This window comes from Physella acuta, unplaced genomic scaffold (assembly GCF_028476545.2).
Source record: "Physella acuta isolate Inbredline_101_S28 unplaced genomic scaffold, ASM2847654v3 ptg000429l, whole genome shotgun sequence".
Classification (NCBI taxonomy): Eukaryota; Metazoa; Mollusca; class Gastropoda; family Physidae; genus Physella; species Physella acuta.
Genome location: NW_026731948.1, coordinates 354057 through 372660, shown reverse-complemented (window position 1 = coordinate 372660; position 18604 = coordinate 354057). Strand labels below are relative to the sequence as shown.

The window sequence follows — 18604 nt, the reverse complement described above, 5'->3', positions numbered from 1 at the left end:
TGTAATTTTCAAAGGAAATATTTTTATTAACAGATTATTTAACTTGAGTATCCAAAACACAAATGTTGTAAAATTGAATACAATACATTATATTTTTATGAGTATGTAAATGTATTCCTCTGGTTACTATTTTTAGCTGAGGCTTACAATAATTGAGGCCGTGGGTCACATGACTCATGTGATGAGCAAGGACAGACTACAAGAGCAGCTCCCCAAAATTTTACAAGGCATTTATTCCCTGTACAAACGTCACCCTGAGCCATATCACATTACACAGGCAAATACCTTTTTCTGAACTTGTTAAATCTTGTGTATAGAAGTTAATCACTTGCTTTACATGTATTATGAGTTTGCAGCTTTTTTTAAATCTTAGAATTTTATCACCCCAGGGCCTATGTATGTTGTGCTAGCAGTTTAAAATTAATTTTTTAATGTTTAATTCGTATTATCTCCAGAGCCTATGTTTAAAATAACTCTTGTCATATTTGTTTCTCCAGGGCCTGTGTATGGAGTGTTAGAGTGCTAGCAGTTTAAAATAACTTGTCATATTTGTTTCTCCAGGGCCTATGTATGGTGTTGGATGCTGTTTGTGTGGAAGGAAATTTAACACTAGAGCCTCATTTTGACAATTTAATCAACATTTTGTTTGCACAGGTAAATATTTAATACTGCGTTAAAAGCATATTTACACATTATGTTTGTACAATGTAAACTCTGTTCAACTTGTTAAACTATTCTACTTGCCAGATTTTTCAACCTGTGGATTATACAAACCAAATGAGTATGAAAAATCACAATGAACTACTGAGATCATTTGCAATAATGGGTAAATATCTTTATAGCTATAATTCAGCTTATTGACATAAACTTAAATATTTTTGCATTCGTATTTTGTCTTTACACTTAATAATTTCAAAAGCATTGTAAAAATTCAGTGATCAATGTCTTTGTTTATTTACATTAATAAGCAAATGAGGTAAAGAAAAATTTTCAAAAAATAGTTTTAAAGCAGTGTGAAGTATTACCAATTTGCTAACCTGAAAGTCAGAATCACGAGTTCCCAGGGATTAAGTCCTTGAGTTTATTTTCAACTGCACCCCTCTCCCATACACATCACATCACACCCAAACCAGGATGAAGTAAAAGCCTAGTGGAAACTCATGGTTTATTTGGTGGGAATCAAGTGTCTTAGGAATGCACGATTCTTTATCCTACCGCCTAACTTTTAAGAGCATTTAGCTGGTTATATCTTATTAGAGAGAGAAAGCATAAAGACCTCTTTTTTTATATATTTTTACATCTAAAATATGTTTTCTAGCTCGAGCTTTTTCTGGCAAATTGGTGGGTGTTTTGTTGGCAAAGTTAGAGAGCAAGGATGAAAAGATCAAGATGGGTATCCTCTCCATATTTAAGCATGTCATTAATGCAGCAGGTACGTCACATACTTTTTTCCTTTGATCACACACTATTGATATAAAGTAGTTTTTTTTATGTTTACAATTCAACATTTTTTGTAGATAATCCATTTTAAAAAGATTTCTGAAAATGTATCTTTTTTTTTGTTAAATTATTTTTTTTATTTTTTCAAATTTAAACTTTATTAGCTTCAATTTCTCATCTTGATGGAATTTTTTTTTTATATATTGATTTTACTAGGTCAACTGAAGTATTATTTATCAAACATTAAATAAGCCTAATTTAAAATGTTGAATTTTAAATAAGCTTTATATTACTTGTAAATGTCACATGATATTGTATTATATTCCTTTCTTTTCTGTCCAACTTTAGTGTCTGCTATGGAAGATAAAAAGGAAGTGATTGTATCAGGCCTGCGAGGCCTGTGCAATGAAACAAACAACAAAGTAAGCTCCGCATCAGCTTTATATCTCTTGTCCTCGTTCCCCGTCAGTCCCACTGATCTCAACCACTCCCCTTATTCTAACCAGGTTAAGAAAGTTTTTGCCCAAGTCATCATCGCCATGGCTCACCATGGTTACCTGGAGCTTGAAGGTGGACACCATATGGTGGAGTTTATTGTTAGGCAGTGCTCTCTAGATGAGGATCCTAAGGTAAGGGGGAATAACCAAGATTCTAAAATAGTTTTTCTCTAGGATACTGAAGTTTTTCTTTCTTATCTGAATTAAATAAATTGAATAATCTGTAGTAGACTTAAGGGGGGGGGGGAGATTAATTTATTTAAAATATGTAAATATAAATGGTGGTGGTGGCTAAAAATTGCCTGCTTCTTGCAACGTGGTGCTAAATTAAAGCGCTTTGTAAATTGTCGTTTCTTTATTTTCATTCTCATTGTTATTTCTTTGTACATTCAGAAAGTTGTTTTATTTAAAAATACTATTTACCCTTTTTTCTCTATAGGGAAAGCGCTCTCCAGATCCAGAATATGTCAGCAATGAAGCGCTCCGTCACATGTGTGACAATATTTTACAGCTGGTCACAACTACAATAGACAAAATGGAAATTGTAAGCCACTTCTGTATTCATTTTGTTTAGCTCTATCCCTGGTTGTGTATATTTTGTTTAACAGATGATTGAGGATGACATTAACATTCAGTATCTCTCAAAACTGTATTCCCTTTACTTTAAGGAAGAAACATTCATCTCTATTTAATATATTGACAATAATAAAAGTTATGTCAGAAAGAAAACTAAATATTTACTTTTTTTTTACCTTTAAAATTACATTAATTAGATTTGGTTTAATTTGTTCTAGAAGATAGTGAAAGCTATTTCAAAACAGTTACCTTAAGCTTTTAAACTGGCTAACTATTTGTGTGGAATTTGAGACCTTTAGGAATTTTTTTTATTTTGTGTAACCCAATTTGTCTAGAGAGTTATGAAAAAGATAATCTTTTTGTGCTATATATGTTACCTTTTGCGCTATATAATGCAGGTTCATTAAGCAAACATTTGCAACTATTTTCTCCTGATTGTCACCTACCAGGTCTTGTGGCCCTACCTGCTGGAGCTTGTGGTTCCAGAACAGTACACGGCTTCAGTTGGAACTGTCTGCAGATCATTGGCCTACCTCGCCCACAAGAAAAGAGAGGAGAATGCGCAGGACTTTTGGATTGATTTTGAAACCCAGCGTAATAAAACACTTTTGTTTTTTACACATCATTTGTTTTTATGAACAATGATTTGGTATAATAAAATTTGTCCTTATTTTTAAATTTCTGCAAATATTTAAAGTAGATTAATGATGTACACATATACTATAAAAGTGTAAATATAATGAAATCTGTTGATTAAAAATTAAGTAAAACATTTCAGCAAAAATATTTTCTATGGCTAATATTTACACACATAATCTAGATCTATACACAAGCAGAAAAATTCATTTATGAAATAAGTTCCTTGTAATTTGTTTCTTTATTTCAGCAAATATTCCCAAACCTACCCAGCTTATTGCAAGATTAATGGTAAATATTTTGTTTTCTTCATGTGTTTTTGTATATAGTAGAGAATTAGGGACTAATCAATGGAAAAGTTGCAGCTAAAATTCTGTGTTTATTTCTTTCTCAAATTTTATGAATAAATCACTTCATCATAACAAAATTTCACACAAAATCCAGTCTTTATCAGCTCCCTTCACTCTGCAAGGCATTTTTTTAAAGCTAATAATGCACAAAAGTTTGGATTTTTGTGTTGATCTAATTGATGAAACAATTCTACAGGTGATGGCAGGCCACCCAAAAAGTGGGCGTGATCGAGGCATTCATGTCCTGAACCTGATGAAAAATCTGTCCCCAAATCTCCATGACAACATTGTTGGACTGTGGGACGCTGTCATTCCCAAACTCAACAGCTATTTAGACGGTATTTGTTTTTCTTCTACCTCACCTGTAAAACATTTTATCTAAATTTCATAAAAGCATTTATAGTGATATTTATTTACTAATTTAAAATTTAGTGTATTTTGTTTTTTAAACTTATCAAACTAAAATAGAAGAGAAATAGTCTAATATAAATAATGCCCTTTAAACAAATGTAATTTATTTTACAATTTTAACTTTGTAAATTTTGATTGAAGTATTTTCTCAAATTCTTTTTCAAGCTTTGGGTATATTGTTTTCTTTATTTCACTACCCCAATCACAGTTTTTCATGTTTTTTCCCAGTGTTTCCCCCACTGCTTAAGAGTTTTTGTTAATGTTTTTACATATGCACATAAATGTCACACACTAAAAAAAGAAGATACTACATATTTCTTTAATCACTAAAACCTGTAGCTTTTTAAACAATGTAATGAAAACTAAAGTTTGTATTTAATTTCTGTGTGTTATGGAGTTAAACTTATTACTGTATGCCATTTGATTTTTGTTTTGCTATAGTTGCCTGACAACTGTTTTATTTTACATTTATGAAATATTTTAAAAGCATAAATGAAGTGCTATAAAAAAATTTTAACAGTAAAAAAACAGATTTTATTTTTCCCAGAAACATTCAGCTTTTCCTTTTTTTTCATCCCTAAAGTGTAATTAGTATTTTGAAATATTAAAATATATATTATTTACTGATTAGTAACTGTAAGTCTTAACTTTGTGTTGATTTTACATTTCAAGGTCCCAAATCTAAGTATGGACATAGTGACTATGGTATATATTTTTGTTACTGATGGTTTATTTACTTTATTCATGTTTCAGTTCATAGTTCTATTTTTGGCTGGGAGATCATTATCTGCTGTAGTTTCATTATTAGCTTTGTATTGAAGGGAATTGCTTTTAAGTTGCTTTTAAGTATTTATGTAAAATGCACTCAATTATTTCTGTCATTTTAATTCAAATAGTTTACACACCTGTATAAGCCTCCCCTTTTTTTGTGTTACCTTGACACCTAAATTTAATAAAAATATTGAAATAATTTTAAACAATCAATACTTAAAAGGCATCACATTTATTTGTGACTCTAGTAGCTTTTGATGTTGGGCTTTTTTTGTTTAAGTTCTGGTTTTGTTAGAGTTATGGTTCCTGCAGCATTAATGTATGCTTCATGTAAGCTAATTGATACATGGTGAGACCAACAGATAATTTTTGGAATTTAGTGTTTTGAAAATATAATAAACCACACTAATATTCTGCAATATTAGCAGCCGAATTTTGAAAGTTTTTATAAGTTTGTTGTTAAATGTCTAATATTCAAATTTTTAAATTTGTTACAACTTATTTATAAACAGTTTATTTAAAAATGTTTTACATGTTCATCACTCACTTGTTTTAAGTATGTATTCTTTAAGTTTAAAACTTAACCTTTAATTTAACATTTTACCCAGTACCCGAACCATAATATTTATAAATTTAAGTCAAGAATTCAGCATCCTATGGTTGTAGTTTAATGTTCCCCATCCTAGTGCTTTACTCTTGTATAGCTGCTTCCTTTTGTTTTGCTTTTATACTTTTCTAAGTGACTGTTTGAACTGTTGTACAATTGCTTAGACTTTTACAATTAATTTTACTATATAAAATTTTAATCTGTTTTAAAAATAGTATTAATAATATCAGTAAATAAAGCAATAATTTATTTTTTCTTAAACGATAAAAGGACTTTTTGACCATTATAAGATGTTACTTAGTAGATTTTTTAGTAAATAATGCACCCAGTGTTTCTTCCAGAGTTTTTCTCCGGGGGTGCACTTGAAAATTTTTTTTTTGGTGGGGGGGGGGGGGGCACTGTTAAAAGTCTATATTTTCTATATAAATTATATTATTGTAAATATGATTGTTAATATGATGTTATTTAAAAACTAGGACCAGAGAGTGATGAGGAAGAAGAAAAAGATGCAGGGGAACAAGAAGCTGAAAAATGGTCTCAAAAGAACTGGGAAGATTTACTTCTCAAGGTCAGTGCACTGAAATTCTGGTGTTCTAAGTTTTGTCACAGAAATGTACACACTTTAGTAATTTGTTTTTTTGTTTACATGTTTGTGAACTATGTTCTTTTTGTGTAGTAGTTCTTTCTCTCAATTCACATCCAAATGCTAGCTATAGATAGAAAAAAAACAACTAGATACTATTTGTAGCACTCGATGAAGGCTTGTTATTTTCTAACATTTTAATATCTCATAAGAATGTATTGATGTGTGTAAACTGTTTTAGTTATCTAAATGTTTAGCATATGGTCAATATTGATAAATCCAAGCTATGTTTAGATGCTGTCTAAAAGCCTGGATGTTGTGGATAATGAAGAGTGGATTGCAGAGCTTGGAGAAGCCTTTGGCCAACAGATTCCCTTGTATACCAACTATGTGGATGAAAGGGTAAGGAGCTCATTTGCTAAAGAAACAAATAACCTTTTTGTTATATTGTAAATAGCAGTTATGTCCCCTTCAGAGACATGCCTGGAATTATTTAAATTCCAAATACGATTTTTAATGTTTAATTCCTATTTTTTTATTAATTTTAGAACTTTGCATTCAAATGCCTTGGTATTATCATGCGAAAGTCAACAAAAAAAGATTTTGTCAACAAACATCTTGACCTTATCTTTTCAACAATTAAACATCTTGACCAAGTTGAAAGGGAGGTAAGTAGTCTGTTGTAGTTAACAATAAAAATTGTTGTAGTTAAATATTGATTTTCAAAATTCAAAAGTGTTGCTCTAACTTCCTATCTTGTGTAACAAATATGTTTTAAAATTGTACGCTGGATCATTCTTTTTTGGAATTATACTTGATAATTTTGTATCTGCTTTTTAAAAAAAGTTTTGAATTTAACCTTAAAAAATTGTTTGGACTTGAATAATCAAGATCAAGCCTCATTTTTTTTTTTAAAACAAGCCTAATAAAAACTTTTGGTTTATCATTCGCATTTTCTTTTTTGAGTGAAAGTACATAAAGATAATTAATAGACAAAATTACTTTCCAATGATATTAGGTTATGCGTGTTTTTATGGTGTTATTTATTCTATTCTTGTAAAATGATGAGATGTTTAAAGTTCTTTTATAATACCCCAAAAGGAAATTTTAGCAACAACATCTTTTATGCACAACAATCTCACACCATTGTCTTCATGTTGATAAATGTTACCTTAGAGATTCGTCCAATCTGAAATATTTTATCAACTATGGTTCTACATTTCATTCCACCATTTTAAGTGACATTTTTTCCTAAACTTTTCTTGAAGAAGAGGCAACAGATAAGAGGAGACTTTGAGACCAACTACCCGTTCATGGTTTGGTTTTTTTTTCTTTCCTCCTGCATTTTCAACTAATCAAAGAGTTCCCTTACTGACATTGTCAACATAACATGTTCATTGGTGTTAACAGATTTTTTTTCTTGATTGTTAATTACAAATTGTAACAATTTAGAAAGATTAGTTGCATGAGCCTTATGTTTTGTCATAAAATTTTGCATGTTATATAAAAATTATTCTAAAATATGTCAGATTCCTTAGCAAAAGAATTTAGCTTAGAAATTTAATGAGACACACTTCACAGTTTTTGTAATTTTAAAAAAAATAAAGATTTGAAGTTAAAATACTTGAGAGAAATTCAAAAAACGTGGATTGAAGGAATTTTTTTTTAAGGATTTGAGGTAATTGGAAATTGAAATGCATCTAAAGTGAATTGCAGTTCAAGTGGTATAAGGAGTCTATAGGCTGAAACAAAATCAGATCTGTTAGAGTGCTGGAGTAACATAGCCTGGTATGAAGAATCTCATTAGTAGTGTGCTGCTGAGGGAATAAAATGTAACTTTCAAAAACACTGAAGCAGCTGGTATTTTTGGAGAGTTTGTTCTGGACAACAAACTCTCAGGCACTCCCCCCCCCCCTCCCCCAACAACCAACATTGGTGGCTGTGAAGCATGCAACTAACCACTAAACACAAAGCTCGTTAAACTAACTAGCACCAGGTTTCAGAATGTTATGCATCCCATCCTTATGCACATTTTATATAATTGATTTTACACATTAAAAAAGAGTACAATTTTTTTTTATATTAAAAAGAGTACAATTTTTTTTTATATTAAATGTCTGAAACTTAAAAGATCCGTAATTTTTCTGACTAGCTGACTTGTATGTTGGTGTTGTTATATAGCTTGATGTTGATACACACAGCTATTAAATATGACACACTTAGTGTCTGATGTACATATGAATATTTTTGTTTAGTGCATCTATAACCTTTCAGGTCTGTTTAACAGCTTGACTTTGTACATTTCTAATGCAGATTGGGTTTGTTGATGTCACAGTAAAATTGTAAAGTTTGAAACTATTTTTATAATACAATATTACTGTCTATTGTTGTTAAGATTTATTTGATCATTCAATTAGTATAATGATAAAACTCAATTATAATTTAAATTTTTCTTGCATCTTCCAGTACTTATAAAAGAAATCCTTTTATGGTTAAAATTTAGAATTATCATTCAGTAAATAAACCACTGACCATGTTTTTCTTGTGAACGCATCCCCAGGGGTGTGCTATAGCCGTGCGTTGGCTACACAGTGTCCCCCCACCTGTAAATAAACCACTGACTATGTTTTTCTTGTGAATGAATCCCCAGGGGTGTGCTATAGCCGTGGGCTACACAGTGTCCCCCCCCCCACCTGTAAATAAACCACTGACCATGTGTTTCTTGTGAACGCATCCCCAGGGGTGTGCTATAGCCGTGGGCTACACAGTGTCCCCCCCTCCTGTAAATAAACCACTGACCATGTTTTTCTTGTGAATGAATCCCCAGGGGTGTGCTATAGCCGTGGGCTACACAGTGTCCCCCCACCTGTAAATAAACCACTGACCATGTTTTTCTTGTGAATGAATCCCCAGGGGTGTGCTATAGCCGTGGGCTACACACTGTCCCCCCACCTGTAAATAAACCACTGACCATCTTTTTCTTGTGAATGAATCCCCAGGGGTGTGCTATAGCCGTGGGCTACACAGCCTCCTCCCATCTGGACACAGTCCTCACCAAGCTGGACAAAGTGGCCAAGAACGACATGACCAAAAAATCCTCTGGGATCCTCGGGATTCTGAAGGTATTTTATAGAAGTTATAAAACTAAAAATAAGAGTTCTGTTTTGAGCCTGATAGGCCATGGAAAAAGTGAGTAGAGTTCTCTTGTTTCTGTGACCTCAGCATATGTAGGGATAATGTGCCCAGCACTATGCCCAGCTGTCAGGTACCCATCAGAGCTGGATAGATTTGGGGATATTCTACAGACTTGAACCTGCTTTCAAACTCTAGATTTTCAGGTTTGCCTACGTTGTCTCTACTGTTCAACCAAGACATCAAATGTAAAATTGTAGTTAATCATTTTAAAATTGTAGTTAATCGTTTTTAGAATTTATAACATTGCAGGTAACAATTTTGAAAATTGGAGGTAATCAATTTTGGAATTTAAAAAATGGTGGGGTTTTTTATTTATTTTAAATGAAAAGTGATCATTATTGAAAATTTTAAAATTACTATTAATCCTTTTCAGAATTTAAAAAATTATAGTTGGCCATTTTTAGAATTTTAAAAACTAAATTAGCAAATATTCTTTCTAAATACTTCTACCAACAATTTCTTTTGTTTGAATAGAGCCATCACTATTGGAAATAATTATCTATATTTAGGACAAGTCAGAGGTGAATGTAGAACAGGTCAAGGCCACACTCATGTTGTGTTATGGATTTGTGGCCCTTTACTCTCCACCCTCCCTGATCATATCTAGGATGGAAGCAACAATCCTACGCTCAATATCTCCCTACTTCCCTACAGTCAAGGTACGCAGATTTTATTAAAAATTTATTCAAAATTTTACAGTGATTCATTGTGTTGCAAACATTGACAATCAATTTTATAATTACATTTTTATGTTTTACCAAGGTTTTGTTAAACAATGATTTTTTTAGATTGTGTATACATCAGTAATATTACAAACGTTGCAAACAGTGACTTCTATATTTGTAATTCTATGTTTAAATGTTTGTCAAATCTTTTTTATGAAAAATTGCCTATTTTAACACAAATTTACATTCATTTAAAGCAAATATACGATGATTTTATTTATAGTAGGAATTTATTTTTAAATTTATTTTAATATTAAAGTCATAGTCTAATTATTAGGTAAATAATTTTTTTCCCCATAAATTTACTTTTATTTTGAAGTTTTGTTCATGCTTTGTTCCAAATGATGAGTTAAATTCAAACAATCCTCCAGGACACGAGTGTAAAACAGAACCTGATCAGATGTGCTGACCTGATAGCTCAAGCTCTGAACCCAGATCACCTAGAGCAGGAATACAAGTTTTCAACCAGAGGAGAGTTCTTTGTCCACATGCAGGTCACTCTCAGATTCACATTGCTAGTCTCGTAGGCAATAACGTATATAATGTGATTTAAGGGAAAAAAGATACATTAAAAGGATTCTATATCTTACAATTTCAGAAAAGTAAAGTTGACAGATTACTGTATCTTGTATTTTAGAAAAGTAAAGTAAAGTTAGCAGATTTCTCAATCTTTTATTTAGATAGTACAGTAGTCAGGCAGGTCTATGCTTTGATTATTCTGCTTTCTCTTACTATCTTAATCTGACCCACTGCAGTTTTTTCTATAGTATACCCTTCTATTCTCACAATTATTTCATTTTCTTTTGAATGAATATTTACTAAAATATCTTTTTTAAAAAGATGATTTGATATTTGTAAAGAGAAATTATTCAGGCCAGTGTTTACATTATTGTGTGATTCCTCTTGCAGACGTACATCAAAGCTGAACCAACCACACACCTGGGGACAGACACCAGGACACTGGCCATGAACACCTGCGCCAACCTGATGTATCCTAACACAGTAGTAACACATGCTAAAGTTTTGTTTGTGTGCCGCTGGTTGCTTCCTTATGATGTTAAATTTTGTTTACTGGATGGTTGAAGCGCATTGTTCTGTTACCAAAATTTTACACTTTTTTAACCAGCATCTTTAAATACTTTAGGTACAAGTAAATAGTATACATTCATGGTATGGTATTTTTTTTGATGATGCAATAACTAGGTCAGGCATGCATTGGTTAGCTTGAACCAATAAGTTAGACCTGTGATTGGTCAAACTAGATCATGTGATCAGTGGGAGATTCGAAGACTAGACAAAACCATGACAGGTTTCTTTAAACTTTCCTGCTGGTTGCTGTGCGGTTTATATTTTTTAAGATTTCATAAAGTCCTATATTTTATAAAAAAAAACAACCTTGACCTCTGAATAGTAAACTGGAGCCAAAGTTATCAGAAGCAGAAGTGTTTGACCTGGTGCAGACGTGCACTGACAGCCTGTTCCCCATGTCTGCCACTGGCATGCCGTTCAGGAAAGGGAAGGAGGAGAGCCCAACAGAACTGCTGGAGACGGAGGCCATGATGGAGGCTGCTTTCAGTGCCATGCATGATGTCTTCAAGGAAATCATCAAGAAGGACTGCACACCCTCTGGTTTGGAGAGTATTTTCAAGGTATTTTTAAGTTTCAATTAGTTTATCAATAAAAATTGAAGCAAGAAAATCATGAGAAAAAGTCAAAACAGATAGACCTCTTTTTTTTAAAAAAAAACCAGTTTCTTCATTTGCATTTAGAAGAACATTGTTAGAAAGTTTGTATGTCATAACCAATGTTTTTATTTTTTAATTTTTTTTTAAATTGATTTTAATAATACACTTCATATAAACAATACTTATCTGGCAACTTTCAGTTTGTCATAGATTATATAGTTATAAGAATATAAGGCTATGGTACAGAAATAATTGACTTGAAACAATCTATCTGGCATCTTGCAGCATCTGGCCCAGTGGATGTTGTCGGAGCAAGAACATGAGAGAGAGCGAGCACTAAACACCTGGCTCATCGTGCAGAAGTTTTACCTGGACATTGTGGAGGTCAAGGTTAGCTGTTCTATATTATGTTCTACATTTAGTGATCTCAGATAAATATTTAAAGAACAGCTGAATTAAAAGATAATTTTTTTTTTTCATCAGCACCCCCATGTTCTAGACCAGGAAGGGAATTTCCTGGCCCGCCTCATCCCCAGGTGTACAGATCCTGTGGTCAAGATCAGGCAACTGGCCATTGACTGTGTGCATTGCACTTTGTCGATAGCTTTAAGACATGAAGGTCTGAACTTTTAAAATAAATTTAGTGTTAATAAATACATATACTGACTAATATGTGCACATAAACTAACAAATCACATTGTTATTAAATGTTGGTTGTAAAGTGATGTTATGGTGACCCCGTACAGGTAACCCCAATAACTCCAAAGACGCCATGATTGATGCCATCCCCACCCTGAAGGAGAGGTTAAAGAAAAGTGACCCCAACATCCTGTTTAGTGTTGTGAATGACCTCTCCAAGGTAAAAGGTCAATTTTAGTGTTCAACTATCTTAGATGATGAAACAAAAACTTTCTTACAGAAAAAGTTCAATTCACCACCTCCTCTGTGTCAGGTTATAGCCAAAAAGCTACCAGCTGATTGCTTGGTCCCATTCATGGAGATCCTACAGCAAGGTTTACTGGATGTCCAGTCCTCCAGTTCTTCAGGTGCTTGTGTTGTACTGAATGCCGTCATGAAAATAAGAGGGCCAGACATACGCTCAAAAGTCAGTATCACGATCACTTTATAAATCTTTGGTTGTTGTTTTTTTACAGTCTTATGAAATAAAAAGTTTTAAATGTATTTAGTGTAACAGCATGAAGAAATCTATATAATGAAATACTTTGGTTGAAACAGCTAGAATATTTTAAAACTCTATTAATATTAAAAATAAATCATATATTATCTTGGGTGTATGCCAAAAGGTCAATATTTCTTGCATGGATTATCCTTATCATATTTTCTTTGCATTAGAATAAATGTCACTATTGATTTTTTTCTCTAGGTTGAAGTTTTCCTTGAGACTCTGTACGAGAAACTCTTTCAAATCCAGCACCCCCAGACTAAAACAGGCACCCTACGTACCATCCGTACGATGGCCACCCACCACCTCCTGCCCACACTCACCTCTCTGTTGACATATCAGCTGCCTTATGATGAGTACGTTTCTCCTTCATTGTTGTTATATGGGGGAGGGGGGTAGAGTAGAAAAAAATATTAACTGATAATCTATGAAAGTGTATAGGTAATCTATTAAAGTGTGAAGTTTTTTTTTTTACAATGAAAAATTATATAGTATACCGTATTAAAAATATTAATTAAACTTTTTTTTTTAGCAATGTTGTGGAAATTTGGAAAATTCTTTCCCAAGAATCAAATCTGACTGCTTTAATTCTGGATCATTTTCTGGAACTTCTGCAAAAGTCTTTGCCTTATGAGGAAAAGGCAGATCCTAGAGATAAAGAAAAGACAATCAAAACTGCTACTGTAGTGCCTTTAGCTGTGAGTTATCCTGCGTTTTACTATTTTATCAGAATATATAAGCTGTTGTAAACAGTTTTGAATGACTCAAACACAAATATACAGCTGTGATACAGACTGAAAATATATTTACTTCAATTGACTTGGATGGATTAGTGTGATAGTGCATGTCTTAGCTGTCTACTTTTTGTTTAAGTAATCCTACTTTATGTTTTAGCTCTCACATTTATGTTTTAGCTCTCACAACTGTTTTAGCTCTCTTAATATAATACATTTATATCTGTTGTTGTCACCACAGGTAACCTATGCCTTAACAGAAATATTCAAAGTGGAGGAGACGGAGGAAAATGTGACCAAAGTTTTCCCTCGCCTGTTTGCTGCTCTCATGGTCAGAGTTGGATCCTCCGTCGCAGCCAAGCCACCAAAAGAAAAGGTGAGAAAGTCATTACATTTAGTTCTACACAATCTTGCAACGTTTTATCAGTATTTTTGTTCAAATTTTTCTTTTCAATGCATGTTCTGTCACTGCTTCCAGAGACCATTCATGTGTGCATCCAACTTCCTAAAATATTTACACAAGATAGTTGAATTTTTATTTAATTTATGCTTATTTTCATTTTTCTCACTCCTCTTCTTCTTGTATTTTAATGAAGCCCCAAGTCAAAGCTTAATTTTTTAGTGTTATTACTAATGTTTCTGTATCTTTTTTTCTCACATACTTGGACTACATGGAGCAGCATAAAAATGATTGATAGTCCTGGAGTTAGATTAAATTAGCAAGCTTAAATTTGCTTGTTCAGTTTTCACTATTGAGACAACTTTATTTTCTGTGACAATTACATGTTAGTAAATTACCTGCAGCTAAGTGTCCAATTACATTTCCTTTAGAAACAAGAACTAACAGAATCAAAGCCAGAGAAAAAAAAGAAAGGAGTTGTTGAGAAAAAGCCACAAAAAGTTGTCCCCATTCAGTAAGTTGTAAGAATGTTTAGGAAGTAAACCTTTAACTTATGTGTTAATCAAAATAATGAGAGTATGTGCAGCCAGTATCTTTCTGATTGTTCCCTTTAAATTTTTTGTCATTTGGAATACATATTCTATTGATATTTAAACATTAAATAAGTTTTTAAAATTATTTTTTAATCGATTATTATTTCATCTCCTTAATTCTACTAAATACCAAAAATAAAAATATGTAAATAATCTGAATGTATAGTTTAAAATTTTAAACATTGAAAAAAAAATGACAGTGATTTCCCCTGTTGACTTGTCCCTTGTTTGTTGTCATAGGGTAGCCACCACTGCCCTAAAGACATTCCTGGAGCACACCAAGATGACTGACATGCTGGAGCAGCTAGAGAAAGATGGGGCCTGGTCTCTCATGGAGGATGAGGTCGAGTACCCAGAAGCCATCACTCTACTGGCCAGGTAAAGCTAATAGTGCCACTCTTTTTTTTTTAAAACTAAGATTTCTAAATTTTCAGTATACCTTTTCAAGATTTTAAATTAATTAATATTTCCCACAGGGCTTTATTGAATGAAGAGAAGGAGACTCACTTAGCGGATATTGTCAATTCTCTGACATCTGTGTTGTCAAGTTTGTATGAATCACAAAGAGTAACTGTTGCTGCTTTCTTTGCTGAGGTGAGTACCTGACAACTTTTATCACTGCATGGGTCAGGACTAAGATCTTTGTAAACAGCGATGTCCAAAGCTCTTTTAACCCTCCCAGTTTCTCTTATTGTTTAACCTACTCTTGCCTAAAATGAAATAAATCTTAAATGATTAAAAGCTTTCTTAGAACAGTATGCAATTTCTAAATGCAGATCAAATTTGTTTCTACTGCTAAAAGTTTTCCTCCAATTAAGAAAGTTTTATGAAATGCAACTTTAAGCCTCAGGAGAGAAAACTCCAAAATCAAATAACTGCTGCCTTGTAGTTTTTCTTTGTTGGACAAAGCAAATCCAAAAAGGGCTGATATCGAGGTCAATGGTCTCAATGGCGCATAACCAGTTGGCAGGTATACTTAATTGTGTTGGAGGCATGGTCGAGTCGGCAAAGCTCATGGTTGTTAAATTCGAAAAAAAAAGTCATGAGTTCAAATCCTCTGGCAGATAAGGCTTGATCCCTTACAACACTAAAAATTAAGAATGAAGAAGAAGATGTAACTTTAAGTTGGTAACTATTTATTTGCTTGAAATATGTTTCATCTGTTCATCTTTGTTCTTTAAACTAAACAATCAATTTTTGACCTCTATCCCCAGTTGATAAACCAGAAATGTAAAGGTGATGAGGGGCTGATAACTCTGATCATGAACAGCTTGTTGGGACGTCTAGTGGACGAATCCCACATTGTCCGCATGTTGTGTGTCAGAGGCCTGGGAAATATTGCCAGTGTAGGGAAGGCCCAGGTCAGTTGGAATGTTAATATTTTACAGTGGGCAGTTTGGGCATATTTTAAATAAAGTAAAAGTGGAATACTGTTCACCATTTGGAAACATACTGTACAGTCCATTGGATAAAGGGGCTGTGTGACCTGGTCATGTGAAGTGATTGTATGGTTATTATTGTGTGAATTAGGCTTTACTTCCCCTGATTTGAGTCAGGTATCTGAATGAATGAAGTTGGAAATTTAACTCATCACTTCTGGTTGGGCAATCATGCTTTCTACTACCTGACATGCAAGCTCATAAATTTTTAATATTATATCTATTTGCTATCTCTGTATATAACCATTATTTGTGATAGTTTTGTTTTCTGTGCTAAGGTTATTTACACAACTATTGTTGCATTGTGTACACAGGTCCAGAAATATGCTACAACAATTCTGTCTGCCATGATGGCTGGGATGGATGACAAGGAAGACCCAGAAGATTACATCACCATTGAGGCCATGAGTGGGCTCTCACGCATCCTGGGGGAGATTCAAGAAGAACACATCCGAGCTATTCTCATTAACGTTTCTCTGAAAATTAGGCCTTGTTTTGAAAAGGTGATGGGGTTTTATTTTTATAACCTCATTCTAAATACCTATACCTCTTAAAGTCTTTATTTTAAACTCAACAATATAGTCATATTTCTCTGAAATATTCTCCTTTGTGCAAACTAATAAATTTATCATTTTTAAAAGTAATATATTTATTATTCAAATAAAAAGCCATTCTCATATTATTTTTTATCTTAGATAATTATATTTATAAACTTCAGGAGTTAATGAGGCTAGAAGAATTAGAAACACTTTTAATTTTTGAACTTTTTAAAGCAATTGAAAGATGAATATTATTGCTTTGGAACTTTTTTTAATTTCCTAATAGATTCATTAGAGTATTGTGATAAAATGTATTGGGATATTAACACTATCTGATTCCCCCCTGCCCAGGAAAAATGTGCAGTTAGAGCCCAAGCCTTCAAGCTGTTTGGTAACTTGTCCAGGTTTGGGGATGGCCCTTCAAAAGCTCCTTTCTTGGAACAAATCCACAGCAATTTTATCAGTCTATTGTTACATTTGAATGATAAAGAAGAGGAAGTTCGACAAGTAAGAAAAAAGTTTTAATTGTTTCATAGATAAATAATGATGATTTTTTTTTGACAGATTTACAACTAGAGTCATTGTACCAATTCAATAATATGTTTACATAATTTTAGTCATGTAAATACGCACTACGTCATCTGGGTCCACTTATGGGGTCAGAAGTGATGAATGACAAATTCCAGCGCCATCTGATGGAAGATGGTCACCTTCATTATGGAGAGTTCATGAACGACCTAGCTAAACTAGTCGTGAGTAGTTTTCTTTGCCTTCAGATATTTTTAAAAAATTATTGTGTTGCATTGCATCATTATTAAAAAAGACAAGTAAATTCATTTATAAAATAACCTTTCTAGATCCAGGATCTTAAAGAGAAGATCAACTTCTATGTCATGGGTTGTGTGTCATTTTTCAAGAGCACATGGCCTGAAATAAAAAGCAATGCTGCTATGTTTATTGGTGAGTACACAAGTCAGCCAAACTATTTAACCCTTTACAGTCCGGTCTGCCCACAGTCACCCGAACTATGTATAGTAAATTTATTTACATGTAATAACTGATGTCTCTTTGGTAACTAGATTTTGAAGATACCAGCGAAAGCAGGAAATAAGTTTTATATATGTTGTTTTCTTGTTGTTCTATCTCTAGTGGGTTTTTTTCTATATTTCTAAAGTCAAGAATTTTTTTTTCAAAATTACAGGAATTATTTTTTAAATTGCCATAGTTGAAAAATGCATTGTCTTTTCGCCTGACCATAGGGGAAGTAAAATAGTATTGATTTCCTGGACGGGGAATGCTTAACCAGTTCTTTGATCTACTATTGTGCTTATTTTTAAAATCCTGGGCAGTAAAGGATGAACCAGTTGTAAAGAGCTCATTTATCTAATATTAGAATAATGTAGTTGTGTCAAATTTTTAAAAAATTATAATGTTGAATTTATAAAATATGAACATGTTTAAAAATATCATTTATGATTGTTGTTTGATTTTGACCAGGATTCTTGTTAGGAAATTTACCCAAAGACATGCAGTCAAATATAACCAAGGAGCATATTTGTTCAGGTAATAACTTAACTCTTTAGCCTACTATTTACAGTAAATGTCACCCTTTATACTGGAGTGAGTTACTTTGTGCATCAAGATAAGCTTCTTTGACCTAGAGATAAAAATAGGAGATCTAGGATATCAGTTTTTTAAATTTTAATTATTTCTAATAATTATTCTTTTTTTTTTTGTTGTAGAAGAAATGTTATTAAAATCTATCAGTATTTAAGCTGTCTTCAAAAAAAATAGTGAACTAATAATGTTAATATCCTTGGTATAAATTCAAGATTTATCAGAAACACATTTTAGATAGAGCTTAAAGTAAAAGTATTGTTACTCTGCATCTATTGGTCAGTCCCTAAACAGTTTCTCATTAAATCAGTAATAATGCTTTAACACTTGACTGTCAAATTTGGTGGTACAAAATGGTTCCCTACCTTTTCAAGTCTGATGTTCCTTATGTTATAGTTATAGTAACAGGAAGATCCAGTAAAATTCATTTGTTTCAATAGCTTAGGTATATGAGGACCATGTGGTCAACACTATGCCTGATTAACTTTACTGCCCCCCCCCCCTCCAAATTAAATCAGAATTGGGGAACTAAGAAACTCAAATACTAGATCACAATTCTAGGCTTGTGGTTTGCAATAACTTAATATGAATCAATTCATAAAATATTTGTATTGTTGTAATAA

General features: G+C 32.6%; 1 protein-coding gene across 3 annotated transcripts in view; it reads left to right on the top strand.

Annotated features, from left to right (window-relative positions):
- LOC131942838 (maestro heat-like repeat-containing protein family member 1) overlaps positions 1 to 18604 on the top strand; it is a 30976-nt gene that overhangs the window by 10722 nt on the left and 1650 nt on the right. For 2 of the 3 annotated variants that reach the window (XM_059302778.1, XM_059302780.1), the window contains 35 exons: positions 137 to 277; positions 562 to 654; positions 748 to 826; positions 1319 to 1432; positions 1789 to 1862; positions 1947 to 2069; positions 2377 to 2481; positions 2963 to 3107; positions 3400 to 3440; positions 3696 to 3837; positions 4583 to 4615; positions 5765 to 5856; positions 6166 to 6273; positions 6420 to 6539; positions 8871 to 8993; positions 9576 to 9725; positions 10163 to 10285; positions 10701 to 10780; positions 11203 to 11440; positions 11762 to 11866; positions 11960 to 12095; positions 12223 to 12335; positions 12429 to 12581; positions 12861 to 13015; positions 13192 to 13357; positions 13635 to 13769; positions 14225 to 14307; positions 14627 to 14764; positions 14863 to 14980; positions 15601 to 15747; positions 16140 to 16328; positions 16716 to 16871; positions 16982 to 17116; positions 17222 to 17324; positions 17862 to 17927. In XM_059302778.1, coding sequence (XP_059158761.1) covers positions 137 to 277; positions 562 to 654; positions 748 to 826; positions 1319 to 1432; positions 1789 to 1862; positions 1947 to 2069; positions 2377 to 2481; positions 2963 to 3107; positions 3400 to 3440; positions 3696 to 3837; positions 4583 to 4615; positions 5765 to 5856; positions 6166 to 6273; positions 6420 to 6539; positions 8871 to 8993; positions 9576 to 9725; positions 10163 to 10285; positions 10701 to 10780; positions 11203 to 11440; positions 11762 to 11866; positions 11960 to 12095; positions 12223 to 12335; positions 12429 to 12581; positions 12861 to 13015; positions 13192 to 13357; positions 13635 to 13769; positions 14225 to 14307; positions 14627 to 14764; positions 14863 to 14980; positions 15601 to 15747; positions 16140 to 16328; positions 16716 to 16871; positions 16982 to 17116; positions 17222 to 17324; positions 17862 to 17927 — 4222 coding nt within the window. The remainder of the gene's footprint in view (positions 1 to 136; positions 278 to 561; positions 655 to 747; positions 827 to 1318; positions 1433 to 1788; positions 1863 to 1946; positions 2070 to 2376; positions 2482 to 2962; positions 3108 to 3399; positions 3441 to 3695; positions 3838 to 4582; positions 4616 to 5764; positions 5857 to 6165; positions 6274 to 6419; positions 6540 to 8870; positions 8994 to 9575; positions 9726 to 10162; positions 10286 to 10700; positions 10781 to 11202; positions 11441 to 11761; positions 11867 to 11959; positions 12096 to 12222; positions 12336 to 12428; positions 12582 to 12860; positions 13016 to 13191; positions 13358 to 13634; positions 13770 to 14224; positions 14308 to 14626; positions 14765 to 14862; positions 14981 to 15600; positions 15748 to 16139; positions 16329 to 16715; positions 16872 to 16981; positions 17117 to 17221; positions 17325 to 17861; positions 17928 to 18604) is intronic. The other variant, XM_059302779.1, reaches the window with a different exon arrangement.